Below are 27,696 nucleotides of genomic sequence, written 5' to 3' on the forward strand. Positions count from 1 at the left end.
TTGGTTCAGTGACTTGAGTCTCAAACTTCTGAAGGTATTCTGCCCTAATATGCCCTATTATTTCATTTGGTGCTCCACATGGCTTTACATGGCCTCCTATCCCAGCCAAGTGTTGCTTGAACCTGTTAATACCCCCTCCTTGAATGGATTTTTGGCAATATTTGCAGATCATTTTTCCATCAATCATATCACAATGAGCCCATGCAGTATCTCTGGCTTTTGGAGGCATGATGACTCCCTGGATGGTAGATCATAGAAGTGAGAAGTTTATAACACATAAAAAAGAATTAATTCACGGACAACAGTCAAATAAGGAATTTTCAAGTGCAAATCCTTACCTGGAAATGCAAACTAGCTTCCTTAGCCTCCTCTTGAAGATGGCAACTCCACTGAGAGCTACACACTATCTCCAGAATAGCTCCAACTCCAACTCCAAGATGACTACTTCAGCAAATGCCAAAAACTCAACACTCTCCAAGCTCACAAACACTCACAAACACTCCAAAACAGTTGTGTGAGACAAATGAGAGTGAGAGGGGCCTCTTAAAGGCTTGGAGAGGGTGTTTTTGGAGGGAAAACACCCTTAGTTTCCCCCCGAAACCCCTAAAACACAGTGCGCATACACTTTTTGCATTACACGGTGGGCATGCCTCTAACCGGCCGGTTTAGGACAGAACCGGCCGGTTAGCACCGGTTTAGGGCAAATTTTAGTGAAATGGGCGATTGAACCGGGTTTTTTTGCCGGTTTAGACCGGCGCCCTTGCTAATTGGCCGGTTAGACCGGTAACCGGTTTTCAAAAACGGTTTTGAAAACAGTGTGTTGTACATGGTCATTAGATTTACCAAATCCTTTCTGCTTTTTCCTTTTCTTCTTAATCGATTGTGATGTTGATATTGTTGTGATCAAAGTAGACCTTTCTGCCCGATCTTGATGATGCTCTGATGGAAAATTCAAAGTATCCAAAACTTCTTTGACCTGCCTTTGTCCATTCTGCTTCTACTCTGACATGGGTGATGGATCAATCTCATAAGTATAAACCTGATTCCCCTCAGTTTCCTTGCTATCCAAGTCTCCATCAATTAGCCATTTTTCAATGGAGTAAATGACCTCCTCATAATGAGATGAAGATTGCTTCAGTGGATTGGGAGGCTTATGATTTGTTTCTTTGTTCTTTTCCCATTCATCATTTGACCTAAGTTGGAATTTTTGTACTTGTAGCCTTTCCATTTTCTCCAGCCTATTCTGAAAAGTGATTTGATTAGCCTTATAACACTTATTTCCTTGCCATGATTTGTTTCAATGGTGTTGATTAATTGCACTTGTTTTTCTTCCATGGCGAGCAACCTATTTTGAATAGAGGTCTTCTGATTAGAATGATTTACTTCCATGGCCTTTATTGCTCATGCATGATTTTCCTCCATGGTCTTAATGAGTTTGAGCTTGGTTGAGATGCATATCCTTAATCATTCGAGTCAACCCCTTGATGAGATCCTTATCATTCTCATTTGCTTTCACTTTGATCTTTCTTTCATTTCCATGTTTTTTTTCAAAGGCATCATTTATTGATTCTAGATTCGAAACTGTTAGCAGGTAAGTCTATGAACCAATCCATAGCATCGCCATTTAATGAAAAGATGAAAAGCCTCATTTTAACATCCTCATGGTTAATATCATGGCACCATTTGGTCACACAAAGGTGGAAATTCCTAAGGTGAGTTTCAGTATGATGGCATTGTTACCTTGAAAACTAGGCAACTCTTCAATAGCCTCAATGGCTTCATCTAGAATGAAATTCGGATACCCTGAAATGTTAGTAAAATCACAAGGGGCAAACAAATCATTCATGATGTCATGCTTGCTTGACCCTGAAAGAGCAAATGGATACCAGAGAGAGGCTCCTATCCAAGATTAGCAAGAAATCTACAAGAAGTAAGGTTCAAGAAAAAATCCTTGCAGAAAATGAAATAAGTGGAGTTGCCACTTGAACAGGAATTTGACTCTAATATCCAACATGCAAAAACCAAAAGTTAGTCGTATTTCTCAGGTACAAGAAAACTTGTCCACGGCAACGACGCCAAAAATGTTGACCCTGCCGCCTACACCTACCTACAAGTTAGAGAGAAAAGCCTTCAACCCTACAAGGTGTGGTTAGTGGTAGGGAACTCAGAGAAGGGGCTATCACACTAATCCCGACTCTCTCCATTTGAGATATCTCCTAGGTTAACTAAGCGGGGTGGTCCCTAATGAAAAGTTAAGTTAAAAGTTGTGAGTTTCCAGGAGAGTGTTATAGTGAAAATGGATTACTTTTAAGGATTTATGAGCAAATATGAAGTGAGCAACTTGAAATAACAATGTCAATCATTAATATGATTAAAAACCATAAAACCAGTGCCTTATAAGAAATTTTCTCAACAATTTAAAGATATATTTGCTCAAAGTAAAATGCAATGCTCTCAAAAGAAAAAGAAAAGTAGCCCTGAAATGTAAATAAGAATTGTTAGCACAAGATATGTAAGATACAAAATGCTTTTGAGATAATCAACTTTATAAATCAAAACATGTGAAACATATATTGCCAAAACCCAAAAATTATTAATTAACTTGGAAATGTAAAAGAAACGACATGCTAAACCAAGACATCAATATGCAATTAGACTTGAAGCATGAAAAGAAAGCACTTGTTTTACATGATTACAATACTTGCTTTGGAATAGACTTTGCATATGTAAAATCAAACCATCAAGAGACAAGTAAAGTAAATGTAATGGATAGTGCTCTTGCTTAATTTTATTAATTATCTTTACAACAAGATTACAATTTAACTCTTCAATGCGAGACCTCACCCTCGCCCAAAGCTATGGATTTCACAGTTAGGAGTCAATAAAGGAGTATAAGATTCTTAAGATGTCTACTTCAACCAACTTATGTTGGAGGTAAAATTTTAATGAGGCTTGGGGCCTTCTTACACTAGATGAAATGCAAATTGTATTAATTCCCCAAATTAAAATAATGCTACATGCAAATGCTTCAAAGAGATTGATTTGCAATGCTTGAAAATTAATTAGTGTTCAACATAAGTTGTCATTATAACTTCAATTGGAGGAATAAAATTAGCTTACAAGTGTTGCATGTGTTTCATAAATGAATTAAAATGATACAAGTAAAATTTGTTTCAAATAGACAACGACAATAAATTGCTCCAATATTCAAGATAACAATGTAGCATAAAATTGAAGCATGTATTCAAGTGCTCATGAAACAATTTACCAAGGTAAATGGAAACGAATCAAAGTTTGTTAAGAATATAAAATGCTTGCATGTAAAGGATGAATTGGCTAAAGTAAAGTGTAAGCTTGTAGCTTCAAGCAACAATGAGATAGAGAATGTAAAGCTCAAATGAAATCGTAACAAACTTTAACTTAATGAAATGTGATAATGAGGTTGTGTTAATTCCCAATTAAAACATGCAAGTGAATGAAGTATGAAAACTTAAACCATGCAAATGTCAATCCACCCAAGAGAAGACTCCCTCTAAATTGGGAGATAGGATACCATGGGAGAAATCCCAAGCTCCCACAAACAATTAGATATTTTATTAATATTACAATGAGAAGAGGGCCCTTCAAAGTCCTCAACTAAACTTCAAGGAGAGTTCCATAATAATTGCTTGAAACTTGCACACTAGACATCCTTTCTTGAGAAAGTAGTGACAAGATCTCACAAAACTTATGCAAGTGATACAAGGTGTGAGTTTCCTCCAAATGCCCATGGCTTAGAGAGGAAAATGGGCAGCCCTATAGTGAACTCGACTTGGCCAAAATAAGCCTCAAAAGGGCTCATGACATCCTTGGAAATCAAACCCCCAACATTTGTCAAAGGTCCTGCAAACACTTGCTAGATGTTGCGGGAAGTTTCTCTTCAAAATCCGCCACACAAGAGTTAGCAAACAATCCAAACAATTATTCCAAAATAAGTTAAGTATTAGTGAAAAAATCAACAAGATAAAATGTATATGTACAATTATAATTTACAAAACGCTAAGCTAAAGAGTGAGAGTGAACTCTCGCTCTTTTCTTAGCCATCTTCAAGCTCTTAGATAGCAAATGAAAGAAACGAAGTACACTGTTTTTGTAAAAGAGATTTAAATTTAGAAGTGTTCGGCTTGTGTACAAGCTATGTGCCAAAACCCCTGCAAAACCACTTTGTAAGATAAGACTACAGAGGTTCAAAGAACAAATGAGAACTCCTTTAAGAGTGTATCAAGAGTGGGTTGGTCTTTCTGAAGACTTCCCCTCACGCTTGATTCTGTGATCCCAACAAGATGTTCCCTCTACAAAACTTCAATCAAGAATTAGTTTCATATAGATTTAACAATAAACAATGATAAGAAACTCTAGAGATTAATTTAAAACCAGCTAGAGCATACTTCTAAATCAAATGTCAATGCAAGATCAAATCTTGAGTAAAAATAATTATACCAATGATCAACAATTCATCACACTCCCAAAGGAGGAACACTTCATGAATGAAACTCCAAAGTCTTTATTGATATTTTTGAAAGTATACAAGGCAACAATGCTTTAGCAAGTACAATAACTGGTAACAATATTATACAAATGAGAGCTCAAGGCTCTATTATATAGAACTGTGGGAGTCAATTCCAATGTAGAAGTGATTAAACAAGTGGCATGAGGTGACAATCCCAAAGAAAAATTCAAATTTGTTGAATGTAGCTCCAATTCCAAGTGTAAAAGTCGAATTCTGGCAAGTGGACATCATTTTTTTCTTCCCTTCTGTGCCAAATTCAAATTTTATGATGGAATGACAAGTGTATATGGGTGGTAACTCATGTGGGGACAATTTTGCACAAAAAACTCCACCAACTATTCTCCTAAATCCTCTCAAATGTGCATTAACATCACAAATTCGAATTTCCAAGTAAGCAACTTTCTCATTTAATGCTAGAAATTCAATTTTATTTTAGCACATGTCCTTTCCTTGATTTTAGGAGTCCACATCACCTTGGGACTTCACTTTAACTCCCCCATAGTTTTCCACCTCATTTCCACAACATTTAGCACGTGTGGATATTTATTTTTCACCATTTATTTAATTTTTGGCTTAATTAATTGTCAGATTTCCCACTAAACTTAGGAAAAGTGGGTTTTGAGGGTTTAAAACGCATTCTTAACCCCTCAAAGAGTGTCATCTTAGAAAGTTGAGGGTGAGAAGTGCAAATTTCATTACTCATACCCCATAGAACTTTTCTAAACATCACTTATTACATTACAAATACAATTTTTATTGTAATTTCCGCAGTACGAAAAATCTAAAAATTTAAAAAATGACTACCTAGACCTAGCCAAATTCCACTAAATTTTTTGTGTCATATAGTATGGTAATATACATCGACTCTAGACACTAAGATGTGTTAGGGGCTCAACCTTCAAACCGTCACCTCGACTTTGGTGTAAAATGTGAGTGAAAAAACCCAGAAAAGTATCCGCTCGAGAAAAAAAGGGGTAATTAACCAAATAAAAAAAACACTTCAAGGCGTACTCATTTGCTGATCGAGTCCCAACATCCTAGGCCTGTTACAGACTCAAAACTCATCATTACTAGTATCACTTATTACAATTCTCTGTAGGGTGTGGAATCTGGGTACAAAAAAGATGTTGAGAAAATAGAAGTAGAGTTTAAAAACTCTATTGACTGATAATATCTGATGGTACAAGTGTCCATTGGTAAATCCTTGGGCATGGAGTTTTCATATAATCATCAGCTACCACTCCAGTGGTCAACAAGCGAAAGAGGGAGGAGAACCTGTTTGACACTCATTTGAGCAGAGATGGCAGTTAATGATATGAGGGATTAGGTGTTGATTTTTTATAGCATCAGATGTTCTCTAGCCATGAAAATTGGTGGAGAGGCTAAGGCACATAAAATCTTCAAGACCCATAAATGGTTTGGGGAAATTCAACCTGGTTGGAGAAATATTAAATAAGTAATATTTTTAATGGGGTTCCTAAGTCTAAACTTATGGAAATTAAAATATTAATGGGTATTAATATAAAACTGGGTGAGGGTTGCTTCGAGGAACAATGGCAGCGGAGAAGGTTTCTGTAGTCATCTTTCACGCAACTTTCCAGTCCAGCATTCGGGGCAACCTCAGCAAGCACAGTTCGGGATCCTTTTGCCTTCACAACAGATCTGCATTCGCCATTGTGGTCTCGGCCGGACAGTTACCTGTGCGCTTTTGCCATGAACCAGTGTATGAGATCTCAGCATTCGCATGGCCTTTGTTTGGATCTGGGGCGATCACTCGCTCTCCGAAACGCAGTCGTATCTTCAGATCGGACAAAGATCTGACAGATTCGGTCACCCAGAAGACAGAAAGGCCCACGCTCTAGCCAGATCTAGAGATCTGTATACATCTTGGCTCTGTCCTATTCCGAACCGCAGTCTCAAATCGCAGAGAAGGATTTGCATGGAAAATATGGACAGTGCTACCTGGAGCCTGGAAATCCCAAATTATTTTGCCGCCCCTACCAGATGAAGTTCAAACAATTACAGAGAATCGGGGTTCGCATCGCTGTCAGCGAAGGACTCGCAACCCATTTCACGGATCTGCTACCTCCGCCCCTGGGAGAACGATGCAAGGAGCCGGGACGTTCACTTCAAGCATAAGAAGGTATAAAATCCCCAGATCCGCCGCTGATCAATCAGATCGGGCTCTCATCAAACAGATCGGCCAAGATCTTGCAGGTCCGATCCCCCGGATGGGAAATAGCCACGACAGATCTGCTCTAGGAAGCACAAGAAGCCCTGGCATGGGGTCAAGGCCCTTCTCTGACTCCTTTCAGATCCAAATTTCTCAGCCTACAGGTAGAACCATCATGCAATGGGTCAGTCCTTCAGATCTGGTGCAGGAACTCAAACTGAATCTAGAACGCAGGATGGGGATCCCATCAAGCCTTCAGCGACTTCTCTTTCAAGGTAAACAACTTGAAGACCCTCTTCCCCTCTCTTCTTACAGCATTTCCAGGAACAACTCTGTGGTGGTCACTGGTAACCCTTCGTTTAAGAGGAGGTGCTGCGGGACAGTCATCCTCTACTCGGCCCTTCTCATACAAAGACGCAGTTCACTCTGAGAACCCCAAACCCCCGGAAGCCCTTAAATCTAAGGCCTTCTTGGTTGACAAGATTGAAGAAGTTCCCTCTGCTGAACTCATCCATGAAGATCTGGCAACCCAACTTCAAGAATTTGCAGAAAGAGCCATCATTTGCAAATTTAATGGACTGTGGCCACGATCTCAGGATCTCTATGCATGGATCCATGCAAACTGGACACATCATTGTAAGATCTTTTTTTGTTCAAAAGGTTACTTCATTGTTCTATTTGATAACAGTAAGCATTATGAAAAGGCCTTAGCAGAGGGCCCTTGGTTCATGGGAACTGCAGGGCTCTTCTTGACTCCTTGGTTCCCAGATTTTGATCCAGCCACTGCAGTCATTACCAAGACACCTGTATGGATCAGGCTTCCAAACTTACCTGCCCACCTATGGAGTACTCGTGTCTTTAGAGCTATAGGCGACACCTTGGGCAGCTTCATTAGGGGAGATTTATGGCGGGAATCCAAAGGTCTCTACTCATATGCAAGAGAATGTGTGGAGTTAGACCTGAGCAAAGGGCTTCCAGAACAAATCAATCTCAAGATAAACGACTTTGTCTGGACCCAAACACTGGATTACGAGAATACTGCTTTTCGGTGCCGCCATTGCCACCAATCTGGGCATTTGCAGAATACATGCCCATCTCGCCCGGCAAAAAAGAATAAGGCCAACGTCTCCAAGCCCAAGTCCAAACGATGGGCTCCTTGCTCTCCTCCTCCAGTCGTGGATTCTGATTCCTCCAGCTCTGAAGATGAAGATAGCGATGAAGAATTGAATTAGGCCCCTCATTTCGTGGTCCCTTCCACCAATGGTCTGGTGCCTTCCTCTGACTCAGCCACTGCTCAGAAACGCGTCCATTTGTCCTCCTCCTCTGATTCAGAAAAGGAGGGCTCCCCTGTGGAGGACCCCAATCTTCAAGTTGTTATCGCTCATCCACCCCAAAATGGTTGGGTTGAAGTCAAAAAAAGGAAAGGGAAAAAGCTTCGTGTTGAGGCCTCTACCCTTTCAGGGTAGGAATCAATGCTTCTTTAGGCTCCCAGCGACTTGTTGTAGCTCCTTGTTTGTTTAACTCCTTCTCCGGAACCGAGGTTGATAGTCCTATCATTTCCGGTTGCCGGTTTCCTGTCTCTCTTGAATGTATCCTCTTGTACAATATTTTTGCTTAATAGAATTAGTCTAAATTCAGAAAAAAAAAATATAAAACTGGGTGAGAATGTTCTAAATGACATGGATCAAGCCAAATATAATCTTAGCCGTTGATTAGGGACTTAATCTCGGTCGTTGAAGACTCAACAAGTAAAGTATAAGAGGAGGTTTGAGGGTCAATTGGAGATATGCCATATTGATCAGTCAGTTCGATTTTTCGGAGCAGGGTTTTGCTGAAAGAATCAAACTAGTGATCTGTTGCGGCGAGGGGAAGTTCAGCTCGAGGCTGAGAATACATAGTAGAGAAGCAAAGATAGTGTTAGAGAGACAGTGCAGAGCTTAGAGAAGCTGACGCAGAGGCAGTTGGGTGCTACGCAAAGGCAGCTCAGAGCTACGCAGAGGCTGAAAAGGCTAGCGTGGGTGACACAGAGGGTCTGAGAGTTGATGCAGAGGCTAGCAGAGTTGATGCAAGGCCAAGAGGCAATGCTAAAAGAATTTTCGTGGAGCAGACTGAGTGCTGGTGATCCGGAAGGGTGACGCAGTCCCTGCAGAGTGACGCAGAGTAGTCGAAGCTACAATTGTTGTTGTGGATGGTTCATCTGGTGACTGATCAGCCGGAATATGTCTCTGAGGAGAGGTACTACTACTGAGGGAATTCTCTGTTGGGTGAGCCATTTCTAGCACCCTAGTTTGTATTAAAAAATTGCATAATAATAAAATCCTCATATCTGCTGCACCGATTTTCCCGCATTGGGTTTTTACGGGGATGATTGTCCAAAAATAACGGTCTCCCTTTTGTGTTTGTCTTAGTTATTTTAGTTGTTGATCTGTATATGAGTTAAGGTTGCATTTGTGTTATTTCAATATTTATATTTATAAATAATTTGTTAATGGAATAAACATGTAGGAGAAATTAAACCAGATAATGCAGTAAGGATTTCTAACATGTCAGACTTAGAAATTTCAATATGGTATCAGGGCATTGCAGATCACAGGAAAACTGAAGGCACTAGCAGTAATCTGGAGAATTTGTAGAAGTAGCAGCTGTCCTGAGAGATAACGATGTTCTAAAGCAGAAGCAACATAGAAGGAGTGACGCAGAGGGCCTTCTTATCATTTCAAGCCAGGAGGAGGATCAGCGCAGAGGCATAAAGGGGTAGATCAGACCTACGCAGTGCCCGATCATCTTTCTCAGCCAGGAAGGATCGACACTGTGGTTAGGAGGAGCAGATTTTGCCATTGCTGGGATTGCGTAAAGCTTGAAAGGCTCAATTTCTTCAGTTGTTGGGGCTTGGAAAGTTGTGGGCAGATTGTGATTGAGAAGCTGGTGGGGTGTTGTTTCTATTGGTGTAGAACAGTACCTAAGGGGACAAAACCAACGTAGAGGGAGTCTACCTTGATGGATTTCTAGCCAAGAAATCCAGATCTGAGTTGCAGCTGCAGGAAGGATTGGAGAGGAGCAGTTCGACAATTGGCGGGAGGATTTCTAGTAGGGAAATCAGGACTTAGAGGGAGATTTCCAGGAGGGAATTCAAAACTCAGAGGGAGTCCAGAAGAGGAGTTGAAATGGTAGTGAATGAACTATGGGATCATGATAGGTTGGATGGGGCTTCCAACTTTGTTATTTGGAAGGCCAGGATCCTGTCAGTCCTAGATTGACATCGCATCAAGGACTTTGGCTTGAGAACCGTGGCTATCCGGGTTGACCCAGCGGAAAATGAGAAGTATGAGGATACAATGGCGAGGGCGAAGTGCATGATCCTTGATGAGGTCAAAGACCATGTTGTACCACATATTGCTGAGAAGAACACAACAAAGGAAATGTGGGATACTTTGATGACTTTATATCAGGGCACTTCCGTGCAGCGGAAGATGCTATTGGAGAATCAGCTGCAGTCGTATGAGATGCAGAAGGGAGAGCAGATAGATCCGTTCCTCCTCAGATTGCAGAAGATTCGTGACCAACTTATTTCCATAGGGTCTACATTGGATCCAGAGTTCATGGTGAAGACTACCTTGAATGCAGTCTCCGAGGAGTGCGAGACATTTGTACAAGGCATTTTGGGTAGAGTTACTCTTCTAGGATGGGAGGAGATGTGCGCAACTCTTCGCCAAGAAGAGATCAAGAAGTTGACCAAAGCGGGGAGTAGTGGCAAGGGAAGTCGAATCAAGGAAGAGGAGGAGGATGCGACTCTAACATTTGCGGGACAACAAGGGAAGAGGAAGAAGAAGGACATCTCCAAGGTGAAGTGCTTCCATTGTGGGGAGTTGGGACATTATGCATCCTAGTGTCCATGGAAGAAAAACAAGGGAGAGGCTTCTGACTCCAAGACAGCTCCAGCTAAGGCAAAGAAAGAAGTCGAGAGTAATGGCGACTATGCCATGAGTGCTCATGCACCTCTAGAGAAGAGGTGGGGAGACATCAAGTTGTAGTCAGGAGGACTACAAATTAGGGGTAGGATCCTTGAGGTGCCCAAACTCTTGGATCATATCTGGTTACAAGAGCCCTTAACAATAGTAGCAGAATGATAGATGTTGAGTCGAGCAAAGTGTAGTGGAGCAGCAAGGCAGTGCTTGGGTGCAAAAATCTGAGTCAGCGCAATGAAGGGTGCAACAGTGCGAGAAACAAAGAGATGTATGCAACAACGCAGTGGCAGTAGAGGGAGCACAGGATAGCAGCAAAGGCATCTTCAATTTCACGTGGCTTCTAGACTGACTGGGATGTCAATATTTGGGAGAAGTCAGTTACGTGCTTCTTGATAACTGAGTTGCAGTGCAGCAGTTAGTAGTTACAGTGCTAGGGGCAGCATGGGCAACATGTTGAGAGGGAGTTGTAGTATAGATGTAGCAGTGGCAGTAGTAGTGTCATGGGCAGCGGTACAGGAAGCAGTAGTGCGGATGATGTGAGGTAGCAGGCCAAGCATCAACACAGGTACCGATGCGGAGAATCAGTGTGATGTTTCCATGGTAAAGCATTACTAGAGCACATTCCTCACTAAGAGGGAGTGTTGATTTGTGGTAGCATCGGATGTGCTGTAGCCATGAAAATTGGTGGAGAGGCTAAGGCACATAAGATCTTCAAGACCCAGAAATTGGAGAAATTCCACCCAGTTGGAGAGATATTAAAATAATTAATATTTTTAATGAGGTTTCTAAGTTTAAACTTAGGAAAATTAAAATATTAATGGGTATTAATATAAAATTGTGTGAAAATGTTCTAAATGACATGGATCAAGCCAAATATAATCTTCGTCATTGATTAGGGACTTAATCTCGGTGGTTGAAGACTCAACAGAAAAAGTATAAGAGGAGGCTTGAGGGTTAGTTGGAGATGCACCATATTGATCAGTCAGTTTGATTTTCTGGAGCATGCTTTTGCTGGGAGAATCAAACCAGTGATCTATTGAAGCGAGGGGCAGTTCGGCACGAGGCCGAGAATACATAGCAGAGAGGCAAAGATAATGCCAGAGAGACAGCACAGAGCCTAGAGAGGCTGACGTAGAGGCAGTTGGGTGCTACGTAGAGGCAGTTGGGAGCTATGGAGAGGCTGAAGAGGCAAGCGTGGGTGACCCAGAGGGTCTGAGAGCTGACGCAGAGGCTTTTGTAGATGTGTAGACAATCATCCACGGAAAAACCCAACCTGGGAAAATGGGTGCAACAGATCTGAGGGTTTTATTATTAAGCAGCTTTCTTGAGTACAACGAGGGTGCCAAACTGGCCGCCCAACAGAGATTTCTATACGGTACTAATACCTCTTCTCGGAAGCATACATTCAGCTTCTCAACACTAGTTTGCCCCATGAAAATCCTTCGAGCGCTTCTCCAAGGCTTTGCGTCAGCCTTGCTAGCCTCAACATAGCTCTCGAACCCCCTGCGTCAGCCCTCTACCTCTTTGCATCAGTTCTCTGACCTTTTGTGCCACCCACGCAGGCCCCTCAGCCTTTGCGAAGTCTCTGGCGGACTTTGTGTGGTTCTTGTTGGCTTTATGTAGCCTCCTCAATCACTGTACTGGCTCTCTGGCACTATCTTTGCCTCTCTGCTATGTACTCACTGCCCCTCACTGCAACTCAGATCACTTGTTCGATTTCTCTTAGCAAACCCTGCTCCAAAAAATCGAACTGACTGATCAATCTTGGTGTATCTCCAACTGACCCTCAAGCCTCTTCTTATACTTTACTGTTGAGTCTTCAACGACTGAGATTAAGTCTCTAATCAACGCCTAAGATTAGATTTGGCTTGATCCATGTCATTTAGAACCTTCTCACCCAGTTTTATATTAATACCCATTAATATTTTAATTTTCCTAAGTTTAGACTTAGGAACTCCATTAAAAATATTAATTATTTTAATATCTCTCTATCTGGGCATAATTTCCCCAAACTATTTTTGGATCTTGGAGATCTCATGTGCTTTAGCCTCTCCACCAATTTTCATGGCTAGAGCACAGTCGTTGCTACCAAAAATAAACACTCCCTCTTAGCGAGGAATGTGCTCTAGTAATGCTCCACCACTGAACATGACACTGATCCTTTTGCATCGGTACCTGTGCTGATGTTGGGCGTGCTGCCCTACATCCACTGCAATGTTGCATCCTGTACTGCTTCCCATGGCTTTGCCACTGCCACTGCTACATCTGTATTGCAACTTCCTCTTAACATGTTGCATCATGCTGCCCATAACACTACCACTACTAACTGCTGCATTGCAACTCAGTTACCGAGAAGTAAGTAACTGATCTAGCCAACTACTGACATCCTTGTTAGTCTGGAAGCCTCCCAATGGTGAAGCTACCTCTGTTGCTTTCCAGTGCTCCCTCTGTTGCCTCTACGCTGTTGTAAGCACCTCTGTGCCTCTCGCATTATTGCAACCATCTTTCTGCCTCTCTACACTTCTGCAACCGCCTATATGCCTCTTACACTGCTGTGGTCAGAGCTTGGGCTCCCATAGCCGTATGTGATCCAAGAGTTTGGGCACCTCAAGGATCTTACCCTTTACTTCACTGTAGCTCCAACTACAGTTCTATATCGCCCCACTTCTTTTCTAGAGGTGTATGAGCACTCATGGCACAATCATCATTGTCCTCTTTATCAGCTTGCATTGGAGCAGCCTTTGAGTCAAAATTCTCTTCTTTGCCCTTCTTCATTTGAGGGCACTGCGTGGCGAAATGACCCATTTCTCCACATCTTAATTATCTGACTTTGGATATCTCCTTCTTTTGTTTCTGTTGCCCTTGCTATCCCATTGATAAGAGAACTGCATCCTCCTCTTCCTCCTTGATTTTGATCGCTTTACTGCTGCTACCCACCTTGGTCCATCGGTTGATCTCTTCCTATCGAAGAGCTACCCACATCTCCCAACTGGGAAGAGAAGCCTTGCCCAAGATGCTTTGGACAAAGGTTTCCCAGTCTTTAGTGACTGCATTTAGTGCAGTCTTGACCATAAATTCAACATCTGGTGTAGCCCCTATGGAAGTTAGCTAATCATAGATCCTTTGCAACCTGAGAAGGAAGGGATCGATTTCTTCTCCCTTCTGCATCTGAAACTGTCTTAGCTGACTCTCAAGCAACATCTTCCATTGAACGGAAGTTCCCTCCTACAATGTGGTCAAGGCCTCCCACATTTCCCTTGCTATGTCTTTCTCAGCAATATGTGGGATCACATGATCCTTGACCCTATCCAAGATCACGCACTTTGCTTTTGCCTGAGCGTCCTCATACTTTTTGAGAGGATCAACATCAACCGGAACAACAACCGTCTTCAAGGCATAATCCTTGATGCGATGTTTATCTGAAATAGCCAGATCCTGGCCTTCCAGATGACGAAGTTGGATGCTCCATCCAACCTATCTTGATCCCTCAGTCCGTTAACGGCCATCTCTGCTCAAATGAATGTCGAACTGGTTCTCTTCTCCCTCTTTCGTTGTTGCCCCAACAAAACTCGGATCTGGATTTCTTTGGCGCTAGAAATCCTCTAAGGAACAAGCTCCCTCTGAATTTCGATTTCCTTCACGAAAATCCTTCTGCCAACCACTGTCGAACCACCCCTCTCTGATCTTTCTTTGTTGCTGCTCAGCACTGGATCTAAATTTCTTGGCAAGAAATCTTCTAAGGAACTAATTCCCTCTACTTTGCTTCTAACCCACTAGGTATTGTTTTGCACCAACAGAATCAGCACCTGACCAACAACTCCAAATAAAATCTGCGCTGCACCCCTAGCCATAGCGACTGGAAAACCGAGACTCAACAGTATCTGTGCTTGCCAAGTAACCACTGCGTTGCCCTATGCAGCAACATCGTCACCCAATCAGGCTGACGCAGGTTCTGCATGAGCCTCACTTGGTGACTGCGTCACCCCTCCTCTGCTCTTTTGGCCTAAAACTGTGCTATCTCTGGGGACAACTGTCTTCATGCACAAATTTTTCCTCTGTCCTTTCATTGATGGCTTCAGTACTCCTTGATCTACAATCGCTCTGATACGATGTGAAAATTTCTGAATCTAACAAATCAGAAATCCTACTGTGGTAAATTGATTTGCATTACCTACTTGAGTTCTTCATTTTAACAAGTTATTTTCATAATTATTCAGAAAATATTAATGCAAATACACTACAGATCACGTACTGAAAAAATAAATGATACAACCACACCACACAAAGGACACACTTATTTTTGGACTACACGTCCCCGAAAAAACCCAGTGTGGGAAAACCAGTGCACCAGATATGAGGGTTTTATTATTATGCAGATTTCTGAATACAATTAGGGTGCCAACTCCGACTCACCCAACAGAGAATAAACTTGGCAAAAGTACCTCTATTTGGAGATAGATAGTTTGGACGGAGTCACCTACTCTAGGAGCTGTGTCACCCTCTCGGTGAGTCTTCCCAACTCAGAAATCGATCTGCTGAATTGATGCCTAATTTGCCTCATAGAAACCCTAGCACTGCCTCTGTGTGACTGCGTCATCCCTCCAGCTTTTGCGTCACCCTCCTGGAGTTTCATTGTCTCTCCCTAGTGCTGCACTACCTCTCTGTTATGTATTCTCAGCCTTGGACGAAAGTCTCGCCACTGAATTGCCCCTCCCTGCACTAGAAGCTTACTCTGAAATTCTCAGCAAACCACGCCCCAGAATTGCGATCTAGCTCAAGTGCTGCTCTCCTTGTGTGTGTTTTCCAATTGACCCCAAGCCTTCCTTTATACTTTTCCTATTGAGAAATCAATGGTCGTGATCTAATCTCTAATCAATGGCTAAGATTAAATTAGACTTGATCCTTGTCACTTAGAAGCTTCTGACCCATATTTACATTAATTCACTTTAATTATTTTAATTAGGCACCATTAAAAATAATTAATTATTTGAATATCATGCACTCCATGTGGAATTTCTCCAAACGATTTCTGGGTCTTGGATATCTCATGTGTTCTAGCCCCTCCACAAAATTTCAGAGCTAGAGCACATCCGATGCTACCCAAAAATCAACAACTAACTCCTTGTGGAAGCCCCAAAATGGACTCCCCAATTATGATACTGGAAGTTCACCAAAACTGGTGTGGATTTGGCTTGAAATCCCTTGTGCTCAACAAAACTCCAACCCTTGTGCTGAACAACTTCAAGAGAGGTAAAATTCTGAAGTGTGATAGTCAAAGATAGCTGGAAATGCCTCCCTTTTTGCCTTATATACCCCTAGCCCATGCGTACCCCCTTGGTGGCACCCACTTTCCACTAATTCACATTCTCTCCCTCAAGGGGTGCACATTGCCTCCTTTTCATGAGTGTGGGACCCATTCACCCACTTTTCTTAATTCCAAAATGTCAAAATTGCCTCCAATGCCAGAAATTACAAAATTTGTTGCAATTAGCAACTTTATGGGATAGGGGATATTATAGTGATTGATGAATCCACTAAAGCATTATCCTCTTCTTGGTCCCCGCATTCTGCTTCTAGGTCCGATGTAACTTTAGATGCTCTTTTGTTCCTTTTGTTTAGCTGGATACTGTTGATTTGGGGTAGCATCGGATGTGCTCTAGCCACGAAAATTGGTGGAGAGGCTAAGGCACATGAGATCTCGAATACCCAGAAAGAGTTTGGGTAGATTCCAAATAGTTTGTGAGATATTAAAATAATTAATATTTTTAATGGAGTCCTTAAGTCTAAACTTGGGGAAAATAAATATTAATGTGTATTAATATAAAACTGTGTTAAAATGGTCCAAAGTCATGGATCAAGCCAGATCTAATCTTAGCCGTTGATAAGTGACTTAATCTCGGCCATTGATTTGTCAACGAGAAAAGTATAAGAGGAGACTTGAGGGTCACTTGGAGAACACAGTGAGGGAGACCAGTCAATTCAATTTCTAGAGCGGCTGCACAGAGGCAGAAAAGACAGACGCAGGGCCAGAGGGAGCCACGCAGAGGCAATAGAGACTACGCAGAGCCAGCAGGGCCTGCGTCATCCACGCAAAGGCTGCAGGAGGGACGCAGAAGGCCAGAGAGGCTGTGCAGAGTCTCAACAGACTGATGCAGAGGGTTTTAGTTCAAGCATAGGTCAGTAGGGTTGACGCTGGGTTCAGAGGAAATGCTGGAAAATTTGTCTATCTGTGGGTAAGCCAGTTTGGCACCTTGTTGTACTAGAAAATTGCTGAATAATAAAATCCTCCCTTGCTACACCGGTTTTCCCACATTGGGTTTTTCCGGGGACATTAGTCCAAAATAACTGTGTCAACGTGTTGATTCTTGTGCATATGTTTGTTTCTGTATTACGGTGTGATATCTGCAGCAGTATTTATTTTAATGTTTATTGAAGTAATTTCATGAATAACTTATGGTGAAGTAAGCAGGATAAGTAAATAAGTTGCTACAGTGATAGAATTTTCACATGGTATCAGAGCAAGTAATCAGAAACAAAAGGGGAAAAGCAGTTATGGGTCAAGACCATGATGCAGAGGCATCCACCTCAGGGGACTCACGCAGATTTTCAGAAGATTGCATAAGGGAAAGAGATTTCGATTTCTCTATGTTGGCTTCCAGGCTGAAAGAAGTGGCGCGCATGACTAGTGCTGCATCATCAGAAGTATGGTATATAGATAGTGGAGCCTCGTGGCATATGACGGGAATCAGGGAGTGTTTCTCAGAATATTGAGAAGAGAAGATGAAATTTCATATCACCATGGGGAACAAGGCAAAGTGTACTCCAGTAGGGAAGGGTACCATAGTTTTTCAAACAGAATTAGGAGAGCGGTTCCGTGCCACAAATGTGCTGCATGTACTAAGATTGGGAATGAACTTACTTTCCGCGTCACAACTACAAGGCAAGGGCTATGACATCTACTTCATCAAGGAAAAGGTATACGTCAAACACCCAAGTTAAAAAAAGAAAGTGCAGTTCGGGATCAAAAGTAATCGGTTGTATAGATTACAACTAGAATCATCAGTGGCACTAATAGGCAGTCATGGGGACAAGGACTTGAATGAACTATGGCACAGAAGGATGGGTCACTTGCACCATGGAGCTCTGAGAATTCTTAGGAGCACTATAACAGGAGTTTTGGATTTGAGTACGGAAGGAGATGATGTATGCAGGGGTTGCACTCTAGGAAAGTATGCCAAGGCGGCATTTCCTAGGAGCAAACACAGGGCCAAGAATGTAATAGGATTGATACACTGAGATATCTACGGACCTATGTCCATCAAAGCTCTCAGTGGTGCCGAGTATTTCCTTACCTTCATTGATGACCACTCGAGGAAAACTTGGATTTATTTTCTGAAAACCAAGGATGAGCTTTTCTGTCGATTCAAGGAGTTCAAGGCTCTGGTGGAGAATTTGACTGGGAAGAAAATAAAAGTTTTGTGCTCAAATAATGGTGGAGAGTATGTCGATAAGGACTTCACTGATTATTGGGCTAAGGAGGGCATCAAAAGAGAGTGGACAACTCCCTACAATCTGGAGCAGAATGGGGTGGCTGAAAGGAAAAACAAGACTATTGTAGAAGCAGCTAGGGCCATGCTGTATGATGAGGATATGTCAAAATTTCTGCGAAGCATGCAACATAGTTGTCTATGTTCAAAACAGGACTCCTCATCGGGCATTGGGCAAGATTACTCTAGAGAAAGTCTTCACTGGGAAGACGCCTGAAGTAGATCATTTCAGGATATTTGGGAGTTTAGCATATTGCCGCATACCTGAAGAAAAGAGGAAGAAGCTGGATCAGACTGCAGAAAAGGGATATCTAGTGGGATATAGCGAGAATGCTAAGGCATACATAATCTATCTTCTAGGGAGCAGGAAGGTAGTAGTACGACGAGATGTAAAGTTCATGGAGGACAGAGCTTTCAAAAGATCTCGCAAAATGCCTTCCAAGGAGCGGTCGAAAGAGGATGCATTGGTCATGCCTCTTCAACCAACAGAAGTGAAGAATTCTTCCTCAGGTCAGGAAGATTCTTAGGATGAGGAGGAGGAGCGAACAAAAGCACCTGCAGGCAGAGGAAGAACTAGCAGGGAACTTCATCAGATTCTGCATGATGCAGAGAACTTCATCCGTGAACCAAGGAACAGTAAGAGGGAGCGAAAGCATCCAGACAGATATCAGATGTTAGTAGCTCAAGATGGAGAGCCTGCCAGTTTCAAAGAGGCAGCTCAGCATCAGGTCTGGACAGATGCAATGGTAGAGGAGTATAACTCCATAATGGTGAACGATGTCTGGGAGGTGGTGTCAAGGCCTTAAGACAAATTTGTGGTAGGTTCAAGATGGATCTACAAGATCAAATATGCTGCGTACGACAGTGTTGAGAAATACAAGGCTAGGTTTGTGGCTAAGGGGTATGCTCAAAAGGAAGGGATTGACTATGAGAAAATCTTCGCCCCGGTAGCCAGGTATACATCTATTAGGACTGTGATATCTCTTGTAGCCCAGATGGGATGGGAAATCCATCAGATGGATGTCAAGACGGCATTTCTGAATGAGGTAATAGAAGAAGAGGTATACATTGAACAACTAGAGGGCTTTGAAACTCATGAGAAGAAGTCACATGCATGCAGATTGAAGAAAGCCTTGTATGGGCTGAACCAGGCACCGAGAGCGTGGTATGGTCGAATAGATGGCTACTTGCAGAAGATGGGGTTTGTCAAGAGTGACATGAATCCGAATCTCTACTATCTGGTCGTAGAGAACGAGCCACTTATCTTAGTATTATATGTGGATGATCTCTTTCTGACAAGATCATCCAAACTCATCGAGGACTGCAAGAAGAATCTAGCCATAGAGTTCGATATGAAGGATCTGGGACGAATGCACTACTTCCTAGGGTTGGAAGTTTGGCAGCAGAAAGGAGAAATCTTCCTTGGGTAAGGAAGGTATGCTACAGAAATCCTAAAAAGGTTTGGGATGGGAGACTATAGACCTATGGCTATGCCAATGATCACCAACTGGAAGAAGATTGATGCATCAGAAGACAAGGATGTAGATCCCGCCCTATACCAGTAGCTCATAGGGTCCCTGATGTATCTGGTCAATACCAAGCCAGATATTTGCTACGCTGTCAACACCCTCAGTGAGTTCATGATGGAACCAAAGAGGGCACACTGGGCAGCAGCCAAACACGTTCTCAGGTATTTACAGGGAATAGTTGATTATAGGCTCCTATACACCAAGGGGAAGGATATCAGGTTGAGTGGATTTACTGATGCAGATCAGGTAGGAAGTTCAGTGTATCGGAAAAGTACCTCTGGGTACTGTTTCAACATTGGATCAGGAATGACCTCCTGGTGCAGTACGAAACAGAAGTCCTTGGCCCTGAGCTCATCTGAGGTTGAATATATGGCAACAAGCACAGCTTCATGTGAGGCCATATGGCTTAGAAAACTGTTGGTGAACCTATTCAAAAGAAATATGGAGGTGACCAGGATCATATGTGATAATTAGAGTTGCATTAAACTCTCTGAGAATCCAGTGTTTCATGATAGGTCGAAGCATATTGATATCTGGTCTCACTTTATCAGCGACTGTGTCCAACAAGGATCTGTATAGTTGAGCTACACTCCTATAGGAGAACAGGTGGCAGATATCCTCACCAAGGCCCTTGGAATGTCAAAATTTGACTACTTCAGGGAAAAGATGGAGATGGTAAAGAACCCCTTTCAGAAGTAGAAATGAGTGTTAGCAGCACGAACGAAGAGGGAGTTGCAGTGCAGATGCAGTGTTGGGAGAAAGGACCAGCAGCAGCACAGATGCAGAGCAAGTTGCAGTGCGGATGCAGTGTTGGGAGAAAGGACCAAAAACAACATGGATGCAGAGGGAGTTGTCGTACAGATGCAGCAGTGGTAGTAGCAGAGTCATGGGCAGCAGTACAGGATGCAGCAGTGCAGAGGATGTTGGGTAGGGAAGCTTTGCATCAGCATAGGGATCGATGCCGGGTGATCAGAGTGATACTAAGTGAGGAGTATTACTAGAGCACAGTCCTCACTAAGAGGGAGTGTTGATTTGGGGTAGCATCAAATGTGCTCTAGCCACAAAAATTGGTGGGGAGGCTAAGGCACATGAGATCTCCAATACCCAGAAAGAGTTTGGGCAGATTCTAAACAGTTTGGGAGATATTAAAATATATAATATTTTTAATGGAGTCCCTAAGTCTAAACTTAGGGAAAATAAAATATTAATGTGTATTAATATAAAATTGTGTTAGAATGGTCCAAAAGTCATGAATCAAGCCAAATCTAATCTTAGCCGTTGATTAGGGACTTAATCTTGGCTGTTGATTTGTCAACGAGAAAAGTATACGAGGAGGCTTGAGGGTCACTTGGAGAACACACTGAGGGAGACCAGTCAATTCAATTTCTGGAGCAGGGTTAGCTGAGAAATTGAACCAGTGGTCTGGAGAGTAGTCAAGGGGCAGCAAGTATGGAACAGAGAGATAGGAGATTAGCACAGAGGAAAAAAAGGCAGACGCAGGGCCAGAGGGAGCCACACAGAGGCAGTAGAGACTGTGCAGAGCTAGCAGGGTCTGCATCATCCAAGCAGAGGCTGCAAGAGTGACGTAGAAGGCTAGAGAGGCTGCGCAGAGTCTCAACAGGTTGACGCAGAGGGTTTCATGTTGCGCATAGGTCAGTAGGGCTAACGCTGGGTTCAAAAGAAGTGCTGGAAAATTTGTCTATCTGTGGGTAAGCTAGTTTGGCACCCTGTTGTACTAGAAAATTGCTGAATAATAAAATCCTCCCTCGCTGCACCGGTTTTCCCACATTGGGTTTTTCCGGGGACATTAGTCCAAAATAACTGTGTCCATGTGTTGATTCTTGTGCATATGTTTGTTGCTGTATTACAGTGTGATATCTGCAGCATTGTTTATTTTAATGTTTATTGAAGTAATTTCATGAATAACTTATGGTGAAGTAAGTAGGAAAAGTAAATCAGTTGCTGCAATGATAGAATTTTCACATATACATGTAGCTGTTTTGTTTTCTTATCAAACATATTATATTTGACATTGACATTGCATGCATACTGATTCAAATTTGTTGTTTAGCACTTCAAGTATTATATTTTTTGTAGATTACCAATAGGAGTTGCTTTTGCATTCCCATTATGTACTTGCACTAAATTGTACTTCTGAGTCCTATTGGCCCACTATAGTGGTCACTAATTGAGCATTAATAAAATCAGCTTATCTTACTGGATTCAGTTCTTTTTATTTCCAAGTCCCTTGCTATAGGCTAGCTCACTTGACATCATCGGCTTCCAGCCTTGGACTTATTCACTTAGCCTTCTACATGATCCAGTTATATACATGTTTAAGAGGCTGTTCTATAATTCTATTATTGTATCATTCTTTACTTCATTTTATCGCAGATTTAGCTTTGGCATTTTCTAGGAGTTGCATTTCCACTCCGACATTGTACTCATACTGGTTGTATCCTTCTGTCCTATTGACCAATTTATGATCATTCGTTGGACATTAATAAAATTATTGTATCTTATCTTATGGGCAATTCCATGTCAAGCAAAATGAAGGTTTTCTTGAGAAAGTCTAGATGGACATGTTGAATAAGTTTACTCACCACATAAGTTGGACAGAGACTAGAAGGAAGTAATGGCGAGCCAATAACATCCTCTATATAAGAACCCTGCAAAACAATGTGTCAAAAATAGTCAACCCTGATAAACCAACCACACATATAACTCTCATTGATATCTCACATACCTGTGACTCAATAACTCGTTCCAAGACAAGTCTGTCTCCTTCACATGGCTCAAAGAAGACTTCAACGCTGTCCATTGGTTCTAATCCAGCTTTCTTACGGAGCTTCTGAACTCGATTGATAATCTGTCAAAAAGAAGGAAAGTAATGAAGCAGACATTTCATGTTAGCCAGATTCTAGTGATTAGTCATATATTGACTGTAATAAACAACCATCTTATAGGCTACAGCTTTAAAAGGCTTGGTGGTGGGCATTTCCAAAACAAAGATTTCCACCTAAAATTAATTGTTTTTAGGACTATCTCTTACATGTATGGCATTAAATACCAAAGATTGATTCTTCAAGAAAAGCAGAAACTGACGGATATGGATATCTAGTTTGTGATCGTTACTGTCTAATTTAGAAGGTTCGTTAAACCTGATTCTAACTGATTTTCAATTATCTGATAGACTATAACATTTAAAAAGCTCTAAACATAGCATATTCATAAATTTCACAACGCTGAGCCCTACAGGAAAACAGAAGTGGATTGAAGTAGAAAACTTGAATATATATATATATAAAAAGTAGAATTTTCCATTGTTTGATTTTAACAACAGCTAATACAACCCTGTTTGAAAGTAAATAATGTCACGTACAGCAAGCATTTCACCTCACCCGAACAAAGAAATAACAAGCATAATAAACCCCTCTCTCTCTATATATATATTTCAAGTAGAATTTTCCATTGTTTGCTTTGGACAACAGCGAATACAACCCTGTTTGAAAGTAAATGATGTCACATACAGCAAACATTTCACCTCACACTAACAAAGAAATAACAAGCCCAATAACCATCCACTCGAAATTTAACTGCTAAGATTAACATTCACTCCATAAACTGGTGATCTACCATACAGGCATTCCGCATGAAAATTAACGCTACTTTTTCTAGAGGAAATTTTCAAACGATTTAAATAGTTGTGTCTTAAAATACATTGGTGAAATGACAAAGTGCCACTAAATTGCAAGGTTTTAAGTGTGAGAGTAGTAACACATAGTAAAAGAAAAAACATTTTTACATGAAAAGTGAAAAACATGAAGAGATATGTAAGTTCGCACATAGTCTCAGACATAAATAACGAAATAAAATCCGAGAAAACTGACTGGCCAATTGTGGAAAAAATAATAAAATAATGTTGTTTTAGGAGTTCCAAAGATTCTAGCTAACGCAAAAGTATGTTAAATGTAATTATTATGTCAGTGAGAATATATGCTAACCAACAACACAAATGGATGATATATTGAAATACGAAACACCTATAGAATACACGTAAAACAAATAAACTAATCTCTAACACTTGGAAGTCAGTGCAAAAGGTCAAAGATCATTCAAGGCATCTTCTTAAGCTATGTTTCTGACTGAAAATTCTACAAAACTCTAAATCCATTAGGCCTACGCAAATACACAGAAGAGATATTGCATGCAATTCAACATAGGTTGCTTTCAAAATTTGAAGGTTTAAAGCCTCTGTGTTATGGCTTAAGTTGAATTATTCGGTGTAAACGTTAAGGATGAAGGAGACATGGCGTAGATCAAATCACATTTAGAAAACAGTAGTTTTACCAGATAAACCTGTATTTGGTTTTAATTTCCTAGTCTAGCTAGGACCAAGCCTTAACCATGAAAATGAAAATATGTGGAACAGCATGAATCACAACTTTTAAGATAACATACAACTCTCTGTGAATATATTCCAAAGAGAAAACCATTCTGTAAAAAATCATAACAGTAAACAAGCATTACCTCACGAGCAACTCCTGCTTCAAACAGAGTTTCATCAGGACGCAAATCCAAGACTACAAGAACATCACCTGTATGAATAGAGAAGTATATCAACACCTGATGTAGTGACAAAACAATTAGATGAAACCAAAATGCAATTTTCAGTTGCAATTACCATCACCAGCTGCATCCACATCTTCTTTCTCTAGATCTTTAGGCAAATTCAACTGGCGAATGATCTGAAAGTTGAGGAAATCAGTCATCACACATTGAAAGCAAAACAAACTGGCATTCAGCATCAATGCAAATGCCTTCGACAAGAAGGTTGGATATGATAGGTATCACAACATGCATTTATGTGAAACGACAAGAGACCTATGAATTATGCATCAGATAAGATAAAATAAGTCTTTTCCCCTTTAAGGTAAAGTCCAATCTTTCAACAAATGACGACAAATGTGCCAGTGGACTAAGATAGAACATCCAGTGTTGGTATAAAGTGGGAGTGTGAAATTATCTCCTAGATCAATGCTAAAATCAGAAAGATATTAAGAACTAAGAACAATCTGGACACTAGATGCCAAATGTCTAGCTAAGACACAGTATAAGACAAGTAACAAAAGAGAGAGAGGATATCAAGGCTGGTTAGAGATGGCAATCAAGGGCGAGTGAGGGGACTGAAATGCAAGCTCAGTGCCAGAGTCATCATGCAATGTGAAATACCAATGTGTATCCTTTAGGGGTTGACCAGGATTTTTCTTTGAGATGGTACAAGATAAGGTGCAGGTAAAATAGAAATGATAGAAAATGAAAATCTCAGTAGTAACAAAGCAGACAGAGGATGTCATGTAGGAATTTACAAGGTAAGTTCCTCAGACAGAACACCAAAGGACGCCATTCACAAACAGATCACAGATCAATACACCAGTATTGTTGATGTGGTTAAAACCCTCAAAGAGGGAAACAGTTCACAGCCTGAGCCAACGCGGCCACTTCAGGCAATTTATTAATAAAAGAATGAAAATTTACATAAGCTTCTCTCATGAACGGTTACCCTACAAATGACCCTCCATGCTCTTTAAATAGAAATCATGGACCAATTGGGTGTTACGCCAGATCAAGTGTCGGTAATACCGAGGAGAGAGTGAACCATCAGACCACTACATATCGTGACCGTCAGATTGTAAGTTACAAAAGTACATAGTAAAGAAACACACTTTATCTAACTCTACACTAGGCCAAGTTATACTTAACTATTTCCTATGTGTTGGAATATCCTAACATCCCCCATGAAGAACAACTTGGGATAGGATTGAAGGATGTACAAATATGAGAAAATAAGAGAAGGAAGGAGGCATTAGAGCCTATCCCCCCTTAGTGACAACTTCTTGAACACCAACCATAAATTGTGAGAGCCTTTGTAAAGATGTCTGCAACTTGATCATCTGTTGAACAATATTGCACTTCAAGAACATGGTCATGAATGAGCTTTCTAATGAAGTGCATATGGAGTTCAACGTGTTTGCTGCGTTGATGTTGGACTAGATCTTTGCATAGTTGAATGGCACTTTGATTATCACACCAAAGTGTAGTCGAATGCTGCTGCTAAAAGCCAAACTCTGATAGGATCTGATGAAGCCACAAGGCTTCCTCACTAGCTTCTACGACACCACGATACTCTGCTTCTGCTAAAGAAAGAGAAATGGCACTTTGTTTCTTGCAAGCCCATGTAATAGCTCCTGAACCAAGAGTGAACACATAACCTACAGTAGACTTCTGATCATCAGGGTCACCAGCCCAATCGGAATCAATGAAACCAACCAATAGAGGAGATGCTTCGGCACTGTAATGAATCCCAAACTGAACTGTACCTAAAACATAATGAAGTATTCTTTTAGCTGCTTTCCAATGACTTTCATGTGGGTTTTGCATAAACCCAGCAATAAGGCCAACAGTGAAGGAAAGGTCAGGATGAGTATGGGTCAGTTACAAAAGTTTTCCTACAAGTTGACAGTATAAGGTAGCATCAACTTCAGGTGAAGTACAAGTGACTGAAAGTATGGCTCCAGACTGAAAGGGAGAAGGGGCTGGCTTACAGTCTTCCACAGTGTTACTTGGGAGCGGGAGCGGGAGCGGGGAGCGGGAGCGGAAGCGGGAGCGGGAGCGACCATTTTCAGAAGCTCCCGGTTTGGGAGCGAATCCCGGAGCGATTTTTTAAAAATATATATATTTTTTATATTTTTTAATTTTTGATACATATATGTCAACAAAAACATGTAGAATGATGAAATAGACATAAAAAACATAAAAAAACATAAATTGATCATTGAACCATATCACATCAATCATCTAGAAATTATAATCGTCATCAACCTTAGTAAAATAATAAATTAAAATAACATTCAATTCAATAACATTTATCATCATTGATCACCAAAGTAACAAGTTGTACTTGTAAGCCAAGTTTAACCATTACAAGAAGTAATATCGAAGATATTTCTAAGTCCTAACTTCTAACTGTTAACATGATATGAAATGTTAAAAATTTATAAAATGAAACATGAATAATGAGATGAAATGAAACAACTTTAGTCTTTCACAAAGCATCATATTCATAATTCACAATCATTACCAATGAGTTATAATTGCCAAGGCCCAACTTCAAACTTCAAATTTTCATTGTCACAGTGATATAATGTTTACAAAAAATATCATAATGTCATAATGATATGAAAGAGTCAAGAGTCAAGAGTCAAGGACTCAAAACTCAACACTGAACAGTTATGAAAACTAAAGTGACAAGTCTAATAGAAACTAAAAAAGACAAGTAAACTGTAAATCTACAAGTGGCCCTTGCCACGAGAGTCTCCAGGAGTATAAGTAGGTCTTGGCGGTCTTCTAGGAGTCTCCCTCCCAGACCGACGACCAGAACTCGAGCCTCCACGCGAGGGTGTCGATGGAGGTGGCGACAGCAATGGAACAAGACTCGGGCCCCGAGAACTGCTACTGGATGGTGGAGGTGGCATGGCTGCTGCAGCTGCTTCAGCTTCATCCCGTACAAGCTCATCTTCTAGTTCTTCCATATGTACAATGCCATCCTCTAAATTGTCGTCCTCAGGGTGACTGTCCCAAATTTTATATGTGGGATCTTCATTGGCCCGATCACAGTAATGGCTCAACAACCTCAAATTGTAGTGCACATAAACCAAGCTTTCTGCTCGGTTTTCGTTGAGCCTGTTTCTTTTCACATTATGTATATAACTGTAGGTGCTCCAACACCTCTCTGCAGAAGAAGAATTTACAACCTGTGCAAGAACTTTCAATGCCAATTTTCGCAAAAGTCCGTCGCCGCCATATGTTTCCCACCATGTGAGAGAATCAAATTTATCTTTGTCGTCCATTGCATGGAAGTTACCATACAAAC

General features: G+C 41.2%; 1 protein-coding gene across 3 annotated transcripts in view; it reads right to left on the bottom strand.

The window, feature by feature from the left end:
• The window catches only part of LOC149144721 (isoleucine--tRNA ligase, cytoplasmic-like), a 739,557-nt gene that overhangs the window by 240,634 nt on the left and 471,227 nt on the right, over window positions 1-27,696 (bottom strand). For all 3 annotated transcript variants that reach the window (XR_016264930.1, XM_089449912.1, XM_089449913.1), the window contains exons 21-24: window positions 24,448-24,511; window positions 24,294-24,361; window positions 22,510-22,632; window positions 22,367-22,432 (exon numbers count right to left, since the gene is read on the bottom strand). Coding sequence is in view for 2 of the 3 variants with exons in the window: in XM_089449912.1 (XP_089306038.1) it covers window positions 22,367-22,432; window positions 22,510-22,632; window positions 24,294-24,361; window positions 24,448-24,511 (321 nt within the window). In the remaining variant the exon portion in view is untranslated. The remainder of the gene's footprint in view (window positions 1-22,366; window positions 22,433-22,509; window positions 22,633-24,293; window positions 24,362-24,447; window positions 24,512-27,696) is intronic.

Source organism: Pinus tabuliformis, chromosome X (assembly GCF_031772625.1).
Source record: "Pinus tabuliformis cultivar Carrire ecotype Pingquan chromosome X, CPIR1, whole genome shotgun sequence".
Classification (NCBI taxonomy): Eukaryota; Viridiplantae; Streptophyta; class Pinopsida; order Pinales; family Pinaceae; genus Pinus; species Pinus tabuliformis.